Raw genomic sequence first — 21,572 nt, 5'->3', positions numbered from 1 at the left:
GCAGGAGGCACAATCCTACCCTGTCTTCTTTTGCACAGTCTCTGTGTCTGTGCACTCGCTCTAGCCAGGTGCCTTATTCACACCCTGTGAAATGTGTTCACTTTGGATGTCCCTCCAACATTTCATTTACCATGATTTATTTAATTCTTTGTGTTCTGAACAAGGCTCTCATTTTGTCCAGGGTTACTTCCTGTTCAGCAGCTCCTCTTGTTGTCACCTCTCTGAGTTGATACTGTCTCCCACCCGAGACTCTTCGTCTGATGGTGTGAAATGTTTGCAGGACCAATTAATTGCTGATAAAGGAAACTGAACATGAAAAGAGGAAGTGAAGGGTAGATGAGTATGAGGAGCATGCAGGGATAATTTTTTAAAGGGAATTCAGTGTGGGCTGCAGAGGAAATGGCCCCAGTGTGACCCACAGTGTGAGCCCCTTCCTGCACCCAACATGTCTTTGAAACTGTGGGAGCTTCCATTCATGTAGACTCTGATTAATTGCAACTCATACATACCCCTTTGTGTGGGTGTGTGATGGTGTGTGTGTGCAGAGGGTTAAGTCTATCAGACTGAGTGGGTTAGTCTGAGTTCTTGTCTGCCTCGGGATTTGATATTTTTTGTCAGTATTTGCAGCTCACTGCAACACTTTCCAAAAAAGCTGGGACCGGAGCAACAAAACAATGGGGAAGTTGAGGAATGCTCTAAAAACACCTGATTTTCCCTAATAGTTGTCCTATCAATAAACTCTCCCATGAGTTGTGGATCTCTGCAGCTCCTCCAGAGTTTTCATGAGCCTCTTGGCTGCTTCTCAGATTGATGCTATCTTCCCCTGAACTGTCAGTGTTCGTGCATCACCATCCAAGTCTTCGTAGGTTTGCAGTTGTGCCATACTCTTCATCTTCAGATGATGGATTGAGTGGAGCTCTGTGAGATATTGTTTTATAACAATATATTATATAACTTAGCTTACTTTACTCAATACAGTTGATTCCTCTTTGACTGCAGTTAGGGGAATTTGGAGTTTTGATTTGCATTATCTCTTTGTGCACATATAGAAACAAAACCAAAAGTACTTTTCACTTGTCAGATTTTTTGCATGTCTCTTCTTCTCTTTGCTTCACTTTGAGATTTCCACAAGCAAGGTCCTCAGCAAGATTGGAATCATGTTTTGTTTTCAGATGGAATGCATTTGGAATCTTGTGTTTTTTCTCAGTTTCTGATCTAGCAAGAAGGGGGGGGGGGGGGGGGGGGGGACTACCAGTTTGTGCTACTGTTTTTCATTTTCCACCTCACCCATTTTTCCTTTTCAGCTGAAGAGTTCCACTTGTCAAAGATGTCCAGCATCAGGCTTTTGGATTGCAGCTGGAATTTTCCACACAGGAACAATGCAGAGTTGTAGTTAGCCTTAACAACAGCAGGGCAGTCTCATGATCTTACCCTTATTACCAAACAACATGGATTATTTATGCACAAACTATTTCCATGTTGTTAATCACAGAGCCACAGCTGTGTTCAAATAAGGATTATCTGTTCTCTGCCCATTTGCCATGACCTCAACCTGTCTTCCTGTTCAACTCCATCTAAGGCCTTAAACGGTACCACAAAGAGATTGTAAATTCTTTTACCTGGACTTTGAAACTGTGGGAAGTAAACGTGAACAACTAGGTGTAGGAATCTAGTGATGATAAGGCTACATCTCATATATCATCAGCAGATGTTCATTCTGCTGTTGCAGTTTCTGTTGTTGCACTAATATTTTTGCATTTGTTAGAATTATTGTTGCATTATTAGCAGAGAGGTGGTTCTCCCCACTTCACACATGCATCAGTAGGCCTGTTTTACTGAGTTGTAGGTTTCTGTTCCTTGCGTGACTTGTTCCGAGAACTCGTGTAATAATCTGCTGATCATCTGCATGCCTGGCATTCCTTTTCCTGTTTATTCAAAAATGGCCCGTCATGCCTACTGCAAGTCACTGGGTATTCAGGACGTTCTGTCAGTGCTTAAAAAAGAAAAAAGACCCAAAATGACTTAATCGCATGTGGGTCATGGTTTTAAAATCACTTTAGCATCCATCCTTTTTAGTGCCTCAAGTTTCACCACGTTTCTTCTATACTGTGATGTGGGTTAATGCAAGGTTAATTATGACTTGTTAATTATGACTTGTAAATTATGACTTGTTTTTTATTATATATTTTTTCTTTTTTTAAATTACTTTTTATTATAATTGCAAAAACGTATTTTAGTACCCGACCACAGAACTGCTGTTGTCTGTGTGTGCAATTTTTCAGTGTCCTCTCCTCTTTTGTTCCGTCTGAGTGGGAGAAGTAAGGAAGTTAAGTTGAACTTGTTCAGCACACTGGGATATTTTTTGACTTTGGTGTATGTCTTTTTGCACATTTATGCTATGTTTTTTAATAGCGTGTGCTGGAAGATCTGGGGGCAGAATAAAGTGTTTTTATTTTTGTGTGTCAGGAATAAATGTAGTTTGACCCGACAGTGGTTCCAGCCCTCTTTACACAACGCAGAGGCTAATGACCACTGCTTACACAGACCTATTGGCACCCCCAATAAAGATGTTTAGATTGCCTTTAAATAAATTCATGTTTTATGGCAGCATTTAGTTATTATACAAATCACCAGTGGCACAATTATTGTCAGTGCTCTGTACAACCGCCTTTGGCCAATAGGACAGCTCTCAGTCTTCTCCTTCACTATATCACAGGGTTTGGAGCATGCAGAGAGAAATCCTCTTTGTGCTCCTTTGTAGATCAGGGCTTTCAAACTCACGTCCTCAGGGTCTGTGTCCTGCAACTCCTAAATGTGTCTCTGGTCCAAAGTACCTGAATCAAATGGCAGAATTAGCTCCTCGGTATGCAGTGCAGTTCTACAGAGTCCGGCTAGTGACCTAAATATTGACCCAGCAGAACTGGACCAGACATTCAGGACTGGAGTTTTAGACTCCTCAGCTAGGTCATCCAGAATCCTGGGTCCTCTTTTGCTGCGTGCTCTCTTGTCTTTAGCTCAGTCTACAGGTTTTTAACAGGAGTTACGCCTGAACACTGAGGTTGTCATGGAAGAAGGTTGATTTTGTCTGGTGAACAAATTCAATATAGATTTGGCAATATGTTTTGGATCCTGTAGCTGGCAAAGCTCACCAGATTTTTATTTACATTCTCACAGTGATATCAAAGAGTTAATAGTGCCATGCACTCTAGCAAAGTTCCCAGAGCTTTAGGAAGAGAAACCGGCCCGCAGCATCACTGGCCCTACTCCATACCTAACACTGTGACAGCCTGATTGCTGTCCATTTCATCATGCACCTCTCACAAACTTACCACCACGCCCCACCTGTTCTCATCCAGTTAGTATTCTCAGATACCACCACCGTCCAGCCCAGTACTTCCTTGAGGACACCCTGCTCTCAATTTCATAGAGCGCCAGTTGGAAGTAGGGTAGATCCTCTGTTGGCTCCTTTTGGTCCCATTCAGGCAACTAAATTGTCAGGAACAGCAAGTCAGCGGGTAGTTTTATCTCGCTTCAGGTCGCTCCACTGTGAGCAGTACAAGGCCGCTGTGGATGAAGGCAGTGGATCTTTTGCCCAGAGGAAAGTAGCTTTGAAGTGCCATTGCAACATCAGTATTGTAAATAGAGCAAGCTGTTTGTCTTTGCGGATGCTGCTACAGGCAGGACATTGTTTGCTGCTGAGCACTATGTGATCCCACTTCAGGATTGGTTGGACAACCCGTAGTGGATTTTTCTTCAATACATTCAAGCCTTTCTAATGAAAATGTGTTTTTGGGGTTTTTTCATTTGATGTTTATTAGTAATTAGCGTTGCCTTTTGCTTACATCCTTTGTGTAGTTTTGGTGATATATTAACCCCAGACAATCTTATGTCATGAGACAGACCTGACTGGCACCCTGAAACAAATAACCCTGATTTCCTGTTACACCTGTCAAATGTTTTATTAGAAAAAGGTTTTCTCACCAGACGGTATTTAACTGAGCTGATGATGTCAGGATGCTGGACGGCTGAGTCTATACTCTCTGATATGAGCCCACTGAACCCGTTGTGGTCGCTAAGTTATAAAATTAGTTTTACAAAATGCCCATATGTGGAATACTCAACTGCCTCTATGCATAATGTTCCTAAAGTCTCTGTGCTGATGTTGAGCTGTGAAGCCAGTAATCATTCTGTTTCCTCTGATAATGCTTCTGGTGAAACTACACAGGGGAGATTATAAAGAGTTTCTATCAGAAAACCCAACAGAAATGTGTCTCAGATGGATTTCAGTCACATCCATCTCTGAATGATGATGTGGTTCAATTGAATTAGAGGATGTGATGTTACAGAGGCATCAATGGACATCCACTCTGTGATGTAGCTAGAGGTTTGTTTACATGTTAAGTGGTCAGCTGGGATCCCATCACTCAGGATGGATTTTAATACCAGGTGGGGCTTATAACCAGACCAGTCAAGATGCATGTTAATGCCAGGTCTGAACCGAACCATAGGGACAATGTGACCCCAAGATGTTCCAGTTCTCTGATGTTAACGGACCTGCTCTCTGTGTCACAGCAGGATAACCATGGGTCCTCATCCAGCCTAGTGGCTAGATGAACACACCTCTGTGTCATGTCATATTTATACCCTAATAAAACAAAATGTCATAGACTACTAGAAACTGATCAGCCTAAAAAAAGTAAAATGTAAATTTAAAAATCTTCAGTTACATTTATTTTAAAGTGATTGTTTAAAGGGATCCTCATTCTTGTGCTGCTGGGGATTTAGTTTTCTCAAACACCTTTTCTGAATAATGAAACCTCTTTACAAGGGGGAACAATAATGTCAACAATTAATGTCTGCATGTTCTGTCCTCTTTGCTCCTGTTAGAGGTTGTAAAAATGGAAAGGACCACTGTTTCGATGGCCTGTTGACCATTAACATGTAAGGACAAGACTCAGCAGAGAGTAGACAAATGTTAACATGCATGTGACACACTAAAGCAGGAGGAGCTTCTCTGATGTCACTGTTTAAATGATGATGTGGTAAAAAAAAATGTAACAATGTCTTTTTATAGAGAGGTGTGTGTGTGTTTGTGTGTGATAGAAAAAAAACACTTAACCTATATTTTGTAATGAGTTGTTGGTGGATACCAAGTATTCAGACCAAGTGTAGGGACAGCCTGCAACGTTAAACAACATTCCATATCAACAGTGCAGTTACTACCGCCCAAACAAACAAACAAAAAAAACATGACCTGGATTGAAACACCTGTAGCTACTATGCCTTGTAAGAGTAATCATTGCAGACACAACATAGGAAAATCCATTATCTCCTCTCCTCTTTGCTCTGGCCATTGAGCCATTAGCCATATTCAGGGGTGACTGTTGGCATGAAGCAACATAAAACTTTAGTATATAAAGACAATGTCCTGTTGACACTAACAGAGCCAACTAAATCATGACCAGCTATGGCTGAGTGTATCAGGGAGTTTGGCTATATGACTAACCTGGACAAATGCCAGAGATTATGCCCCTCTGTGAAAGTGGTACCACCAAACCTATGTATGTGAAACCATTGTGTTGGGGCCCAGCAGGATCTGTAAAGTTAGGAGTTAAAATTACACAGAGAAATGGTCAGCTTTATGTAGAAAATATTAAGTCTCCGACAAAAGAAAGTCTAATCACATGGAGTTCTCCAATATCAATTCTAGGCAGAATTAAATGTATTAAGATATTAATATATATATCCTATATCTACGTTGCTTGTGACTTTAAAATCAGAGCGTATCAAAGTGAATATTAAAGCAATGTCAGATTTTATCTGGGCTGGCAGAAAGCCTAAAGTTAAACTAGTGACTGATTGCCAGAGGGCCAGCTGGTTCCTATTCAGGCCCGAATTCTCTCCTTCTGGGTTAGGAGACAATGTCCTTGGTTAGAGATGGAGTCAGTGTTGTGTAACCTTTTTCGCCAGTAAATTTGTTAGAGAAACGTCCAAATGAATAATCACCTATTGTTAAGAACAATCTCCTGATAAAAAATAAGTTATGAGCATGGGGAAACCTGAGGATAATATTTGAAAGTAGCTCAAATAATATTCTTCTAACTTTAGAAGACCCGGAGTGTGGGATAAAGTTGGCAAAGAGCAGGAATAAAAAGAATATATGAGCTTTTTGATAACGGAAGCTTAACAGCATCCGATTTAATAAAATCTCAAAAATCACCCCTCAAATAAGGATTTCTGCACATACCTGCAGATTAGACATTACGTTCTTAACAAAGCTGGCTCTCTGAATCTCACAAAAGAATCTCACCTGCTGGCCAATTTTTTTTCTGAACCACAGAGAGCACTAACAGTTTTTTTATCAAATTTTCATGTTAACATATATAGTTTGAGCTTGGATAAACCTACATGGTTAAAATAATCCTGGTGTACTTTTAAACTGCAATAGAGAATGATGTTTGGGAATCTCAATATGTAATAGATTTAAAGAGTTGCAGTGGAATATGCAGCAAACTGCTTATATTTCACTGTATATTTTAATAAGTATACAACAAGAGTTGTTCCAAACTGTTCTAAATGTAAGATTCAAATTGGAACAAGGCTCCATTGTCTGTGGGTATGTAGCATCATTGAGACCTTCTGGAGAGCTGTTTGTGCAAACATCAGTAAAGCAATAAGTGATCAAGTGCCAGTAGATGCAACAGAAAGAAGTTATTCAAACACTCCTCATGCTGCCAAGGTAAACTATTCTAAATAATTTAGTGGGACATGAGTCTCCACCTCTCTCCATATGGAAATCGGCAATCTTGGAAGTTTATGTTTCAATAAAACTACGATATTATGTTGATGGATGGACCGATGATTTTCTGCCGAAATGGATGAAACCAGTGGAATCTCTGGGACCAGAATGTACATTGGACTCACAGATAGTATGTACATGATCACATAAGTGGTTGGATCCGTGTGGAAAGGATCTATCATCACATCATTTGAAATATTTTGGTTTTGTGTTGCTATGCATCGCTTTGTGATTGACCAGTTATGTACTGGTGTTGCAAAAATAATAAACAAGTTAAAAAAAACTTATCGATCCACTTGAACTTGTTAACATTTTTCACACTAGAACCACACATCAGTGTATTTTAATGAGATTTTATACAAAAGACCAACACAAAGCACTGCAGCATTAAGTAAGGAAAGAAAAAAAATCAATGGGGTTTGCAAGATTTTTATAAATAAAAATCTTAAAAACTGTGGCATGCGTTAAGGGTGCACCAATTGCAGTTTACTGGCCGATTAACGATTACCAATCTCTCAAAAGCCTGACCTGCCATTATTTTCTTTTTTTATAACTGACACAGTCAGGTGTTATTAGGTCACAATACACCTCAGAGAAGATTGACATTCCAATCAAAAACATTGAACTTACCCATGAAACAAAACAAACTTGTTTTATCTGCACATGAGGCGGTGCTCTCAAATATAAATTAAACAGAGCACTGCACTTCTTTTAGTCTTTCATTTTTCACAATTTAAAAAGAAACAAAATATGCACAATAGGTTAGACAAGTAGATAAGATCGGAGGATTAGATCAGTTTCACATGTAAGTATCAGCCAATCACTGATCTCCCAAAATTAAGGAAATCGGGGCACCCCTAGCATGCATATGTAATTCAGAGCATTACTTTGAAGAACCACCTTTCACTACTATTATTATACAAGATTTTTGGGAATATGTAAAGCTATGTACATCTTCAGACTGAAATTTCTGTCCTTTCTTCCTTGCAGAATAGCCCAAGTTCAGTCAGAGTGGATAGAAAAGACACATGAACATTAACTTTTGCATTTTGCTACAAATTCCTCATTGGATTTAGGTCTGGGCTTTGACTGGCCCACTCTTATTCATGCATAGACATTGATCTAAACCATTCAATGTTAACACTATTGTGTGTTGTTCTATCACATTAAATCCCAATGAAATACATTGACGTTTCTGGCTGTAATGTGGTAAAAATGAGAGTTTATAGTTTTTCATTAAAAGAAAATAATGTGACCTGCAGATGTAAAGAATGACCGTCGGATTAAAAAAATTCTTTCCATTCCTTCCACAGGAGAGGCAAGGTGTCGTTTGTAATTTATGTTAAACCTTTTCCTGATGTTTAACAGAGAAAACTGGCAGTAGACAAAGGATGTCACACGTCAAAGTGAAGCAGAGGGCTTCCAGCACCTATGTCATATCAGCTGGAGTCTGCATTAAAAATAGCCCACAGACCTGAGTTATTGCTGCCTGTTGTGGACCAGGCTGAAACTACTTCAACTGTTGCTAAGTGTAAGTACTCTGAATACCAGCTGGCTATCATCCAGATTAGTCAGGTTTTTGTAGTTTCCACGGCAGTGCCTATGAGCCTTTGGTTCCTCAGTAATGAGCCATTATCAAACCCCGAACAGCCCAAAACAAACAGAGGCCTTTGACAGATAATGCCGTACAGACGTCACTGCAGACGCATGGAGTGTGGCATGTAGGAGACACGGGGCAGTGTCTCACTGCTTTGCCCTCGCGAAACAAATGGCATTGTTGACCAGAACCTGCACAAAAGACAACCCAGCACAAGCCCAGTGGGGTTTGCTGGAAATGTATGCGGGAGAGGAATGAATGACCCGGCAGTGAGCTGCACGCCTGCGGCTGAGGTTGGCAGATAGATAAGGGTCTGTGTGTGTTATGAACGGGGAGTTAACCTGGTGAAGGCAGGCCTGCAGCTGTGTGTATGTTGCATTTGGTCTCATGCCAAAAATCTAGAGCTGGCGACAGAAACGGCATAAAACTTAAAGCTATTGTGAGTAGCTTGCCTTTCGCTTCAGCCCTGCTTTCACTGTGAAAGCAACTATTCATGATGGAGGCAGAGAGATACAACACAATGGCTGTCCATTTCTGGCCAAACACTGCCCTGCCTATATGGAACAATAAACAAACGTATTCAGTCTTTCCAGGCTCCACCCCTGAGCTTGACAGCCTGCATTTGTGTTGCCACTGCAGCAAAGGTGGAAGAAAGAAGGCCAAAGGTCTGAGGTGATGCTCATCGGTTGGAGCAGATGCTTAGGAAAAACTTCATGCGTCGATGGAGTCATTGGTGGCTTGGACGTCACAAAAGGTCATTTGAAAACAACTTAAAGGTTGTAAAGGTGTTTGTATTTTATGGAAAGAGGAAATGGGATAAGTCAGAGGCTGACATCAACAAGGATGGCTTGTTTGTCTGTCAGACAAAAATTGAGATTCTATATCCAGGGGTGCAGTGTCCATCTTTGTGAGTGGAAGGCCTTAATGGTTATTCGGTTGTAAAGTTGCTGTTTTAAAAAAGGTTAAAAAAAATAAACTCATTATGCACAGACAACGTTAGATCCATGCAGTTATGGTCATATATATATCCCATGGTTTCCCTTCTGGACTGCCAGGAGCGGAAGTAAACCTATACACGAGACTGCGGTCCAGGATAAGCTGCTAAATGACCACCATTACAGAACTAAAGTACAAACCACACTAGAATAAGTTATTATATTCCTAAGAATCAAAAGCAGTCACGACGTCTGGAAAGTAGGGTAAAGGGATAAGAAAATTCAGAGTGGAAATTTCCTTGTTTAACACGCTCAGGTTACCGAGAGAGAGCAACAGAACTTCCACTGCAACAAAAGAGCTTCAGAATACAGTAATAGTTTGGCATTGGATTATCCAAGAAAACAAAATTTAACCTTGACCAGTGCAAATAGGTCTACGTTATGGAGAACACCTGAAAAGTGGGCTTCCTACCTTCCATTCCCCTCCACCTAAAGACAACTGCTGTGGTTTGATTAGTGGTGTGACAAAGGAGCAGTTTAACATCTGATGTTGATCCTAATTTCCACTGGAATGAATGAATGTCCTGCTGACTCATGAACAGATGCAATCACACATGCTTGTGAGTCCCATTGTATATGAATTCTGCCAAAACAAGAAAACTCTCATTAATGTTAATGATAACATTAGAAAGTACAACTAAATGGCAGCCATTTTTAGCAGTTCATGGACAAGAGGCAGGGTACACCCTGGACAGGTCACATGAGGCAACAACCACACACACACACACACATACATAATAGACCCTGCTGCTCTCGAAAGAGGATTTCAACAGATCATTTGCAATGTCTGCATCAGGGCAACAGCATGACTGACACTGATGCATTTAATGTGCCTCCTCAGCAGTTCAGGAGCCACAGCTTTGCACCTGATTCTAAGATGAGAAATATGAGAATAGGAGGTTTTGGGGCTGCAGCTTCAAATATTTTAGGAATCAAGTACTATTTAGTATAATTCTTGAGTAACCTTATACACGAGCCATGCCAGGTAACCCTAGCTTATTTTATTCAAGCAGCTCTGCCTCCTCTTTTCTCTATCAGAACTACACGCTCATATACCCTACCTCATTATCTACAGTCAATTTGTAAGTCAGAAACTCACACAAGGTTTTTCATATATCATTGTCCAGAGATGTGTTGTAAGGATTTCTGTAGCAGAAAGTCTGTTGATAAAATCATTTTGGAATTTAAAAGGCGGTAACTATGTTTCTTTTTTTTTTTTAAACTGTAACTATATTTCTAACCCACACATTCCTGTAGGATCTTGGCATTATTTAAAAGGGGTTTAATTCTCTTTCAAAACTGTTTTGAAAAGTTCACAACCTTACCTACTAGAGTTAAATGTGTTTTATTCATTGTTCTTTGATATAGTCCCAAATGTATATAATTCCAGTTTTTTCTCCCATCTTTATGTTGCTTCATGTAACCAGAAGCACGTTTTGCAACCTCATAAACTGTCCCCCATGAAACACATGACTGCTGAACAGTATATAGTTGTACTGAAGCAATAAATGGGGAATTTTGTTTCAACGATTTTTAAAACAAACTCACTCAGGAAGTCACCCGGGAAATCACAGACACAGACAAACTGATGCATTTCTTTATTTTCAGTAGAATAGATTATTGTAACGGTGTCTATACTGGTGTCTGTAAAAAATAAAATAATTAGACAGCTGCAGTTCACCCAAAATGTTGCTGCCAGAGTCCTGACCAACACCAGAAAAATGGATCATATCAGACCGGTTTGTAAATCACTGCATTGATTCCCTGTTTCTAAGAGGATTGACTTTAAAGTTCTGGTATTGATCTATGAAGTACTTAATGGTCTTGGGCTGAAATACATTTCTATGTTGCTTCTCAAGTATGAACCATGTGGACCCCTCAGGCCTTCAGAGACCTGCTTACTGTTGCCAGGACCAGAACTAAACAAAGTTAGGCAGCATTTAGTTTTTATCCTCTGCTCTGGAACAAGTTCCCTGAAAACTTGAAATGTGCAACAACTGTTGGTTCCTATAAAACATGACTGAAAACATTTTCGTTTACAGCAGCTTTTGATCAAACAATCTGATTGATAATCTTTTGGAAACATTTGTTTTATTTATGCCTTTAATATGTGCATTTTAACATCTGTTTCTTTCATGCAATGACTTGATGCTCATGTTTTATTTTCTGCCTGTCATTCCTCTGATGTTCTGTAAAGCACATTGGATTGCCTTTTCTATGAATGTCATATAAATGAACTTGCCTTGCCTAGAGCTATACCATACCAGAGTGTTCCCTTTTCCTGTGCTATCACAAGGCAATCCCAGACCCTGACACTGTGTCATACTTAGCTCTCTATCAGCCCCAGTCATGTTCGCACATTGTGAAATAACATAATGTTTTAGGACACATATTCACCCACTTGGCTGCCTATCTCGTGGCTGCACTGCTTATCTAACATGACATTTAGCTCTGCTCTGGAGCCCTGGAACATCCCTGGGACTAGTCTGACTTGTAAATCCTGCAGCAGAACTTGTCTGTTGTCTCATTTGTGCTCATTCTGAAATACATGAACATGAACTGCATTTAAAGGGCATCATTTATAGTGTAATTATAGGGAACGAACCTTCAGTAATTGCACATTTATTTGAGATTCAGAAATTCTAGTAAATTGAGACCAGTCTAGCCGGCTGTCTGGACAGTGTAAGGGTTGTGCAGTTGCAACAGCATTCTGGGTGTATTTTTCTCTTGTCTTGTCAGAAAAGTTACAGGATTGAACAGTTTGTGCAGCCTTGGAGAAACCAGCAATGCGGCTTTAGATTTCATGGCAATTTTTTGTGGTAGTATTGTTAAAAAAATATATATTATTTGACACTTACCCCCAACAGGTTTGCTTTGTTTTTGCTTTTTTTGTTTTTACTTACCAACAAAAAAAGATTAATATTATACAAAGATAACATGAGTTAATACAATATACAATTTTCAAATGATGATTACATTTCTGAAAAGAAAATAGTATCCAAACCGAACTGGCTCTGCTTGAGGAAATTCTTGCCCCTGAACCTACTAAGGCCCTGTTTACATGACAACGATCCATTGAAAACATTATTTTTCCTTCGTTTGTGTTAACATATCTACATGACAACGTTTTCATTGCAATCTCTGTTCACACGGCAACAAGCCACTAGTTGGCAGTGTGTTCTTTGAAACCCTTGAATAACATGCACAAACACTTCCTGCCTGCAAAAGGGGAGAGAAAATGACCACTTTGCAGGAGAACCATTAGATTCTAAAGAGTCAGCAGCATAAGTAAGTCCATTGTTGTTGATCTCTTCATCTTCTGTGGGTTTTAAACTGGTTGGCAGCTGTTTTGTTGTGCAAATGTGCATTCATTTCTACAGATTCCAGTCATACTGCATATGAGCCAGGGCTTCTCCATAAGAAAGATTCAATTTTTCCTGTCTACAAGACAACATATGACGGCACATATCGTCTCATGCACTTTACAAAGTCAGCTGGGTTGAATCATACACATTCCAAGTCAAGTACATACATTCCAGTTGATCCTAGTTATCAAACAATGTAGTGAAGTTCAGTTTATCATTCAAATTGTTTAAAAAGTTTTCTATCTAAGGAAACCCAGCAGAGTTACTGACTTGCAGCATTCACTCCTCCTGGATGAGCATGTAGCGACAGTGTAGCGTTGACTTTGCAGCAATCCCTCATACTGAGCATGCATGTAGCGACAGTGGAAAGGAAAAACTCCCTTTTAACAGGAAGAAACCTGCAGCAGAACCAGACTCAGTCTGAGCAGCCATCTGCCATGACCGATAAAGGGTTTGAGAGAACAGAGCAGAGACACAAAAAGAACACAAAAGTACTGATGTAGGAGTACTTTCTATGTGAAAGAAAAGTAAAACATTTATGGCAGGAGTCGCTCATTTAGTGGTTTCATCTAGGAGAGAAACACTGGTAAGCAGATAGACTCTGCAACGGTCAGTTTTCAAATCTATAGGATGAAAGAGCAACAGTAAAAGATCATGAAGTTGTTTGGCAGCAGTAGCTCAGATGATGCCCCCAAGGAAGGTTTCAAAGCTAAGCAGAATGCCAAGCCAGATGTAGCTTCTCAGAAGAGAAGAAAACTGAGACGGAACATAAAGATAAAAGGTAAAATAACAGAAAATAATGCGAAACTGGAAAGTAGTGGGAGAATGTACCAAAGTTCAGAAAAGTCGTCATTATATCCTCCAGCAGTCTAAGCCTATAGCAGCATAACTACAGAGATAGCTCTGGATAACCTAAGCCACTCTAACTATAAGCTTTATCAAAAAGGAAAGTTTTAAGCCTAGCCTTAAAAGTAGACAGGGTGTCTGCCTCACGGACTAAAACTGGGAGCAGGTTCCACAGGAGAGGAGCCTGATAACTAAAAGATCTGCCTCCCATTCTACTTCTAGAGACTCTAGGAACCACCAGTAAACCTGCAGTCTGAGAACGAAGTGCTCTGTTAGGAACATATGGAACAATCAGATCTCTGATGTATGATGGAGCTAGATCATTAAGGGCTTTATATGTGAGGAGGAAAATTTTAAATTCTATTCTGGATTTAACAGGGAGCCAATGAAGGGAAGCTAAAATAGGAGAAATGTGTTCTCTCTTTTTAATTTTCATCAGAAGTCTAGTGAATTTCAACTTAATCACAACTGTTTCATGATCTAGAGGGGATAACAATTACTTTTCTACGTAGGGCCAAGTGAGTTTGAATAGATGTATTCCTTTAAAAACATTAGATCATCATCATTTTCAAATGTCTTTTTCATTTACTGAGTTTATTTTTTTGTCTAATGTTAAAATTTGTATGACAAAAACAGCAAAAATAAAGGAAATCTATAGAGAATATTCTTTCACAGCTCTGTGAGTTATGTTATTCCATGTTTTACCAGAGCGTCTTCCCACCAGCCCTGAAAACGGTCCGGTATATCTTCCTGGAATTGTTTGATTCTGTTGGAATATTAGATGCCCATCAACTTATTGCAACCAAGCAGTTGTGAGGTAGTCATAAAAGCAGTAAGTGTTAACATGGGTGGGGTCCTGTTGGCATCGCTGATCTCAGCAGCCATACCTGCAGCTCTGTTGTTCATCAGAGTTGCCCTCAAAACACACACTTTACATTTCTGCTTTAATGTGTTTTTATTTCCATGCATTGGGGACACTGCAGATTATATTCTAAATCAAACCATGAAGAAAACTGTATCAGTCTTTTAATCACATTATAGAAAATGAAGAAAAATTAACTTTGGGCTGTTCAATAAAAGACCGGTGTCTGCATTTTAGCTTTGCAAACTCAAATATTTACTGTATAAACTGAAAAATGTTTGGGATTTACAGTGGGGAGAACAAGTATTTGATATGCTGCCGATTTTGCAGGTTTTCCCACTTGCAAAGCAAGTAGAAGTCTTTAATTTTTATCATAGGTACTCTTCAACTGTGAGTGAATCTAAAACAGAAATCCAGAAAATCACATTGTGTGATTTTTCAGTAATTACCTGTATTAACTGCACCTGTTTGTACTCGTTATCTGTATAAAACTACGCCTCCTAGTAAATAATTGGCCATGTGGTAATATGATTTCTACCATAAACAGTGAATGATCTAGATGGACCGCTATTATTTCGAACACAACTGTAATTTTGCCTAAAAATGATGAGGAACGAGCTTATGTTTTTAAATTTAGATATAATAACAAATGCATGTTTTTGCAGTGTTTCAGTCTTTTAGTGGAATATTTCCATTGAATTTCCACAAAAGAATGACATTAAACCTACAAGTAATACATTTTTCATTTCGTTAGATTGGAAACTTTCTTTACATAATTTTCCACAAATATCAACATCCCATTAAAGAAAATGTATGTATTCTCTTTCTGGAAAATTTTATTTTTTTCTTTATTCTTTATTTTAAAACCTTAAAGTAGATATTTAAAAAAACAATTATAACTTGTCTTTTTTCAAAAGATTGTGTAACTTTTGCAGCTCTACACAAGTTTTATTTACCTGGACTGAGGGCAAAAAATGGTTCTTTGGATTGTAAAGGTTGCAGACTCCTGACCTAAGGGAATAATTTCAAATCGTTTTACAATTAATTTGAAATAGTCAATTTAATTCATGCAAATAACACCAAAAGTAGAAAGAAATATATACTTGAGTTTCTTTCTTTGTCCACTAGAGCCAAACCAGCCCATAAGCCTATGTAAAACACAGTTTAGTTAAGTTGATTCGTTCTACCCGTTCTGTGTCGTTCTACCCAACATGCGGCGTTCAGTAATTTTGCAGACCAGCACTTATTTTTTTCGCAGAAGTCAGGGATCAGAAGCCAAACCCTAGTCGGCTGGATTTTATATTAAGAATTGCAACATCGACTGGTTTAGTCAAAGTGAGAGTCTGCATTGCATGCCCTCACACACCCCTACATTTTAAACATTTCATGTTGAAATCTTTGTACTCCTCACATGCACATAAGAGTTTCATGCTGCATATTACATAAAACAGCAAGAAATAATTGTACATAGTTTTATATATATATATATATATATATATATATATATATAAACGTCACCTGTAATTATATATAATTACAGATGAAGTATCTGTAATTGTGAATTTTCATTTTTGCTTTTTTTTTTGGTAATTTATCAATTTGTATATATTGTATCCACTACTTTTTCCACATATACAGGGGTTGGACAATGAAACTGAAACACCTGTCATTTTAGTGTGGGAGGTTTCATGGCTAAATTGGACCAGCCTGGTAGCCAGTCTTCATTGATTGCACATTGCACCAGTAACAGCAGAGTGTGAAGGTTCAATTAGCAGGGTAAGAGCACAGTTTTTCTCAAAATATTGAAATGCACACAACACTATGGGTGACATACCAGAGTTCAAAAGAGGACAAATTGTTGGTGCACGTCTTGCTGGCGCATCTGTGACCAAGACAGCAAGTCGTTGTGATGTATCAAGAGCCACGGTATCCAGGGTAATGTCAGCATACCACCAAGAAGGACGAACCACATCCAACAGGATTAACTGTGGACGCAAGAGGAAGCTGTCTGAAAGGGATGTTCGGGTGCTAACCCGGATTGTATCCAAACAACATAAAACCACAGCTGCCCAAATCACGGCAGAATTAAATGTGCACCTCAACTCTCCTGTTTCCACCAGAACTGTCCGTCAGGAGCTCCACAGGGTCAATATACACGGCCGGGCTGCTATAGCCAAACCTTTGGTCACTCATGCCAATGCCAAACGTCGGTTTCAATGGTGCAAGGAGTGCAAATCTTGGGCTGTGGACAATGTGAAACATGTATTGTTCTCTGATGAGTCCACCTTTACTGTTTTCCCCACATCCGGGAGAGTTACGGTGTGGAGAAGCCCCAAAGAAGCGTACCACCCAGACTGTTGCATGCCCAGAGTGAAGCATGGGGGTGGATCAGTGATGGTTTGGGCTGCCATATCATGGCATTCCCTTGGCCCAATACTTGTGCTAGATGGGCGCGTCACTGCCAAGGACTACCGAACCATTCTTGAGGACCATGTGCATCCAATGGTTCAAACATTGTATCCTGAAGGCGGTGCCGTGTATCAGGATGACAATGCACCAATACACACAACAAGACTGGTGAAAGATTGGTTTGATGAACATGAAACTGAAGTTGAACATCTCCCATGGCCTGCACAGTCACCACATCTAAATATTATTGAGCCACTTTGGGGTGTTTTGGAGGAGCGAGTCAGGAAACGTTTTCCTCCACCAGTATCACGTAGTGACCTGGCCACTATCCTGCAAGAAGAATAGCTTAAAATCCCTCTGACCACTGTGCAGGACTTGTATATGTCATTCCCAAGATGAATTGACGCTGTATTGGCCGCAAAAGGAGGCCCTACACCATACTAATAAATTATTGTGGTCTAAAACCAGGTGTTTCAGTTTCATTGTCCAACCCCTGTATATATAGGAATTAAAAATGCAATGCATTGTGCTTTACTATAGTGCTTTGCACCTTCATACCTGATCATGAGTTGAGTTTCTTTGTTATTATTTTTAAATTAAAGTTGCTTTACACATTTATACTGCAAACCACCTCAGTTATTTAGGAAATCGTTGGAGCTATAATTTTAATGTCTATGTAGTTCCTGCACCTACCCAAACCAATGCCCCACCCGACACCGCTCCTGATCTGGTGATATTTACCCATTAGGCCTAAAATAATGAACCTCTCTGTGTGTTAGCTGCCCTTTTGCTGCAAAAGCAGCCCCTACCTGGAAAAACATGGACTCCTCTGGACCCCTAAAGGCGTGCGGAGGTATTGGGCACCAAGATCCTTTAGGTGCTGGAAGTTGTGAGGTGGGGCATTTATGAACCCGACTTGTTTATCCCATACATCCCACAGCTGCTCAGCTGGATTGGGATCTGAAATATTTGGAGGCCAAGTCAGCATTATAAACTCATTGTAGTGTTCCTCAAAAAATCCCTGAATTATTTTCACCTTGTGTCAGGGTGCATTATGCTGCTGAAAGGGGTCACAGCCATCGGGCAAGATGGTTTCCATGAACCTATGAGCGTCTACACGGTCTGCAGCAGAGGTTAGGTACTTTGTGTGCGGAGAAAGTATCACATGGAAGGCAGGACCCAGAGTTTCCCAACAGAACATTGGCCCTAACTTTATACTGTCTCTGTTGGCTTGCCTACTTTCTTTGGTGCATCATGATGCCATGTGTTCCCCAGGCAAGAGACAAACATGCAGGAGCTGCATCTTTGGAGTTGCTAGATGTCAGTTTGGCCCTTGTTAAAATCAAATCCTTAAGCTTTCCATTTTCCTGCATCTAACTCATCAACTTTGAGGACATAATGTTTAATTGCAGCCTCAAATATACCACCCACTAACTGGAGCCATGATGGAGGATAATCAGTGTTCTTCACTTCACCTCTTGGAGGTCATAATGTTATGCCATTTTGGTGTATGATGCTGACAATAAGTATTGTATTGTCAGTTTTGTAGATATTTCTTACTGCTTGTGGTTTTGGTACTTGCTGTGAAACATAAAGGTCCTCTCTTATCTCTGTTGGCCCCAGCTCATGGAATGACCATATTTGTTCTATCAACTGTTGCTGCAAAACACATTGCAACTCCTTTCTTTTCTGGTGGGAAAGTGGTGATGTCACTCACAGCTTTATGAACAGTGCTGCCTAACCCTTTCTTTTCATAGTCTCCCGCCTACTTCATAAACACAATCCCCCTTTACTCAGCAGCAGGACTGATGACTGAGTGTTACTGCCTCTGCTATGCCTGGTAGCGACCCGAGAACAAGGCCATGTTTATGGTGAACCAGGTACAGTCACTCTGGGTCAGGGTGTAGGTGAAGGAGGTGACGGTTTTTCAGGCAGCTGGAAAAGTGCTGACTGTGTGTGAGAAGGCTACTTTTAGCTTGGCCTGCAGAGGGAAATTCAGAAAGAGGAGGAGTGTAAACTGGAATTGTGTGTGGGGGGGGGGGTACACAAGGGAGAGCTAGTATTCTGGCTTGTGGCAGGAATCCAATTTTTGAACTCTTTTGTTCAATGCTTCAGACATCTGTCTACATATTGCAGTTCAGCCGTTTACTGTTCTCACCAGTTGGTGAATTCAGTCAGTTACCAGATGGTTTTCTCTTTTACAGTGAAGTAAGGGTTACAAATAAATTATGATTTGGTTTTTAACAGATTGAAGTGCACAATTATGTACATGTAGCTGTGTGGAGTAACAGGAAGTGATGTAATGCTAAAGAAAACAGTAAGCTGCTGCTATATCAGGAGCACACAGAAAATGAGTTGGGGTTGATGTTCACCAGCCAGCTAAACAAACCCATATGGATATATGGAGGTCTTTATTCCTAGCAGCCTTGATCTCTGTTCATTAACAGGTTCTCTTCCACATAGCAGCAGCTTATAGTGGAACATTGCCTTTTAATGGCTCATTTATCTTACTGTTTGTACATCTTGCAAAATGATTTGAGGTTAAAGACATTATTTAGCAGGAACTTAAAAAAGCTCCAACACGATCTAAAGGACAGAATATGGTGAGATGGCCTCTACAGTAGAATTATAAGTAACAACAAGGAAATGGTTTTAATGAACATCTGCAGAATTCTGACTTTCAAGATGTTAGTTCACTGCTTCTCTCTGTATTCACATAAAACTAGCATACTATCTTACTATTTTCTGTCTGCCATGTAATAAACTCCAATGAGGTCTGTCAAAGCACCAATTATGTGGTGAGTTTAAGGCTGGAATATGCTTCTCTGTAGAGGCATGCATCGTGCATAAGGGTGTTAAATGCAGATGTTTGTTTGGATAGTATCTTTTATTCCTCTGTCAGTGTGATAAAGTGTTAATGAACTTTTGTTGCCCAAACTCAGGAGTTGGATTTAACTTCATGAGCAATTTTCATTGTCCTCATTTCTATTTCTTGGGGTTCTATTGTAATTGATTTTACTGTAGCATAATCTACAGAGGCTGATGGAGCTTAACTCGGTGCCACTGAAGAAGGATCAATACGTTGTGGTGGCCGACAGGTTCAAACTCGCAGCAGACACATAAATGATGCAAACTTCGAAACACAAAAAAATAAATCCAACAGAAAAACTCTGCAGTCTCATTTCACCTCTTCCCTTCAGTCTTGGCTCTGACTCTGGGTTTTGCACCATTGGACAGTTCGTCCCAGTTGTTTCTGTGGTTGTAGTTGGAGGGCTGATTTTTCTCCAGTACCAGTAATGTTTACATTCAGCTTGATGTTGTTTCAGGTGAGTAATTCAGTGCGAGCTACATACCTTATTGCTGTTGCAAGATGCGCATTGTTACAACCCCTGCGAAACCTTTGTATTTTTACTCAAGGTTGTCACAATGTGATAATGCCATTCTGACCCGTGTCTATTATCATATGAGGCACCAGGATTTTTTTGTGCCCCTTCTATTATCTAAATAAGGTGTTGCCTTGCTGTGAGGAGGTTCTGAGTTTAAGTCCTTACCTTTCAGTGTGCAGTCAGCATATATTGGCCTGTGCATCCATGGGTTCTCTCTTGGTACTCTGGCTTCCTCCCACTGCCTAAACACATTTAGTTTGGTATATTTGCCATTATCATTTGTACCTAGGTGTGAGTGTGCATGGTTATCTGTCCTGTGGCCCTATCCAGGGTATACCCTGTCTCTAACTTATTGACTGCTGAAGATAGGCGCCAGACCCCACCACCTTGAAAAGGGTTTGCTCAATATAGATTTGTGTATTCTTTTTCTTTAAAAACTAACAATGGTATCATTTTTTTTTTCTATTACCGATTATTTTAAAATGGGAGATCCCATTTCTAGTTAGATAAAAATCCAACTAAAAATGGGAGGCTTTGGAAGGAAAATATTTCTCATGTCTTTCATCACCTCATGTTAGTCAAGTGAAGTGCAGCCGGCATCTCTTAAGCTTCAAAGTAGCTTTTTTTCCTGCAGTGTTACTTTATTACAAAAGCCACAGCGGCCCTGAAAGCCTCAGAGAGTCACTGAAGAGACCACACATACTGTACAGCTGACAGGACCGGCTCTTCATTTGGATCTTAATGGACGTCTTTGTGTTCTTCAGCAGCCTCTTTAAGAGATGTCTTTGGGTTTAAGCCTCAGTATAGTAACAGTTTGAGACCTAAAATGCAGGTTTTCATCTCTGAGTGCCCGTGTTAATGGAATTGACTCATAATAGCTCCCTGTTCTTAGCGCTTTGAAAACTACTAATGAATCGCATGTGTTGGTTGGCGTGTGTGTATAAGGTAGAGTAGAGCAGTGTGGCTTCACTGCTCTAAGCAGTAGGTGGTCCGACTACTTGTGTGTGTGTGTGTGTGTGTGTTTGTGTGCATGCGTGCGCGCGTTATGTTGTAAAAGAGGTGGTCTTCTTTCTGATCCTTTTTTATTTTACAGGTTTGTATATGTACAGTATGTAGGTGGTTCTTAATGCCACACTTGAGTTCAAATGTTGGTGCCCTCCCATTGCGCTTCAAATCATGCTGGTGTTGCTGGTAAGAGCTGGCATCACATCACAGGTTCTGCACAGTTTAGCTGGTTTGATCCACTATGGATGCATTTCCTGTAAAAACACTGTATTAGAACTCTATTTTGTCTTACCTTTCCCTCCACATGC

The 21,572-nt window shown here is 40.0% G+C and overlaps 1 protein-coding gene across 3 annotated transcripts in view; it reads left to right on the top strand.

The window, feature by feature from the left end:
• The window catches only part of gng12a (guanine nucleotide binding protein (G protein), gamma 12a), a 51,344-nt gene that overhangs the window by 15,571 nt on the left and 14,201 nt on the right, over window positions 1-21,572 (top strand). The window contains exon 1 of one of the 3 annotated variants that reach the window (XM_047369295.1): window positions 9,036-9,150. The exons of 1 other annotated variant lie outside the window; for it this stretch is intronic. In XM_047369295.1, coding sequence (XP_047225251.1) covers window positions 9,092-9,150 — 59 coding nt within the window. In that variant the 5' untranslated portion in view covers window positions 9,036-9,091. Of the gene's footprint in view, window positions 1-9,035; window positions 9,151-12,541; window positions 12,680-21,572 lie in introns of those variants that run through there. One more of the 3 variants, XM_047369297.1, reaches the window with a different exon arrangement.

The sequence above is a fragment of the Girardinichthys multiradiatus genome, chromosome 6 (assembly GCF_021462225.1).
Source record: "Girardinichthys multiradiatus isolate DD_20200921_A chromosome 6, DD_fGirMul_XY1, whole genome shotgun sequence".
Taxonomy (NCBI): domain Eukaryota; kingdom Metazoa; phylum Chordata; class Actinopteri; order Cyprinodontiformes; family Goodeidae; genus Girardinichthys; species Girardinichthys multiradiatus.
Note: the sequence above shows the minus strand (reverse complement) of the source record. Positions and strands in the feature narration are given on the sequence as shown.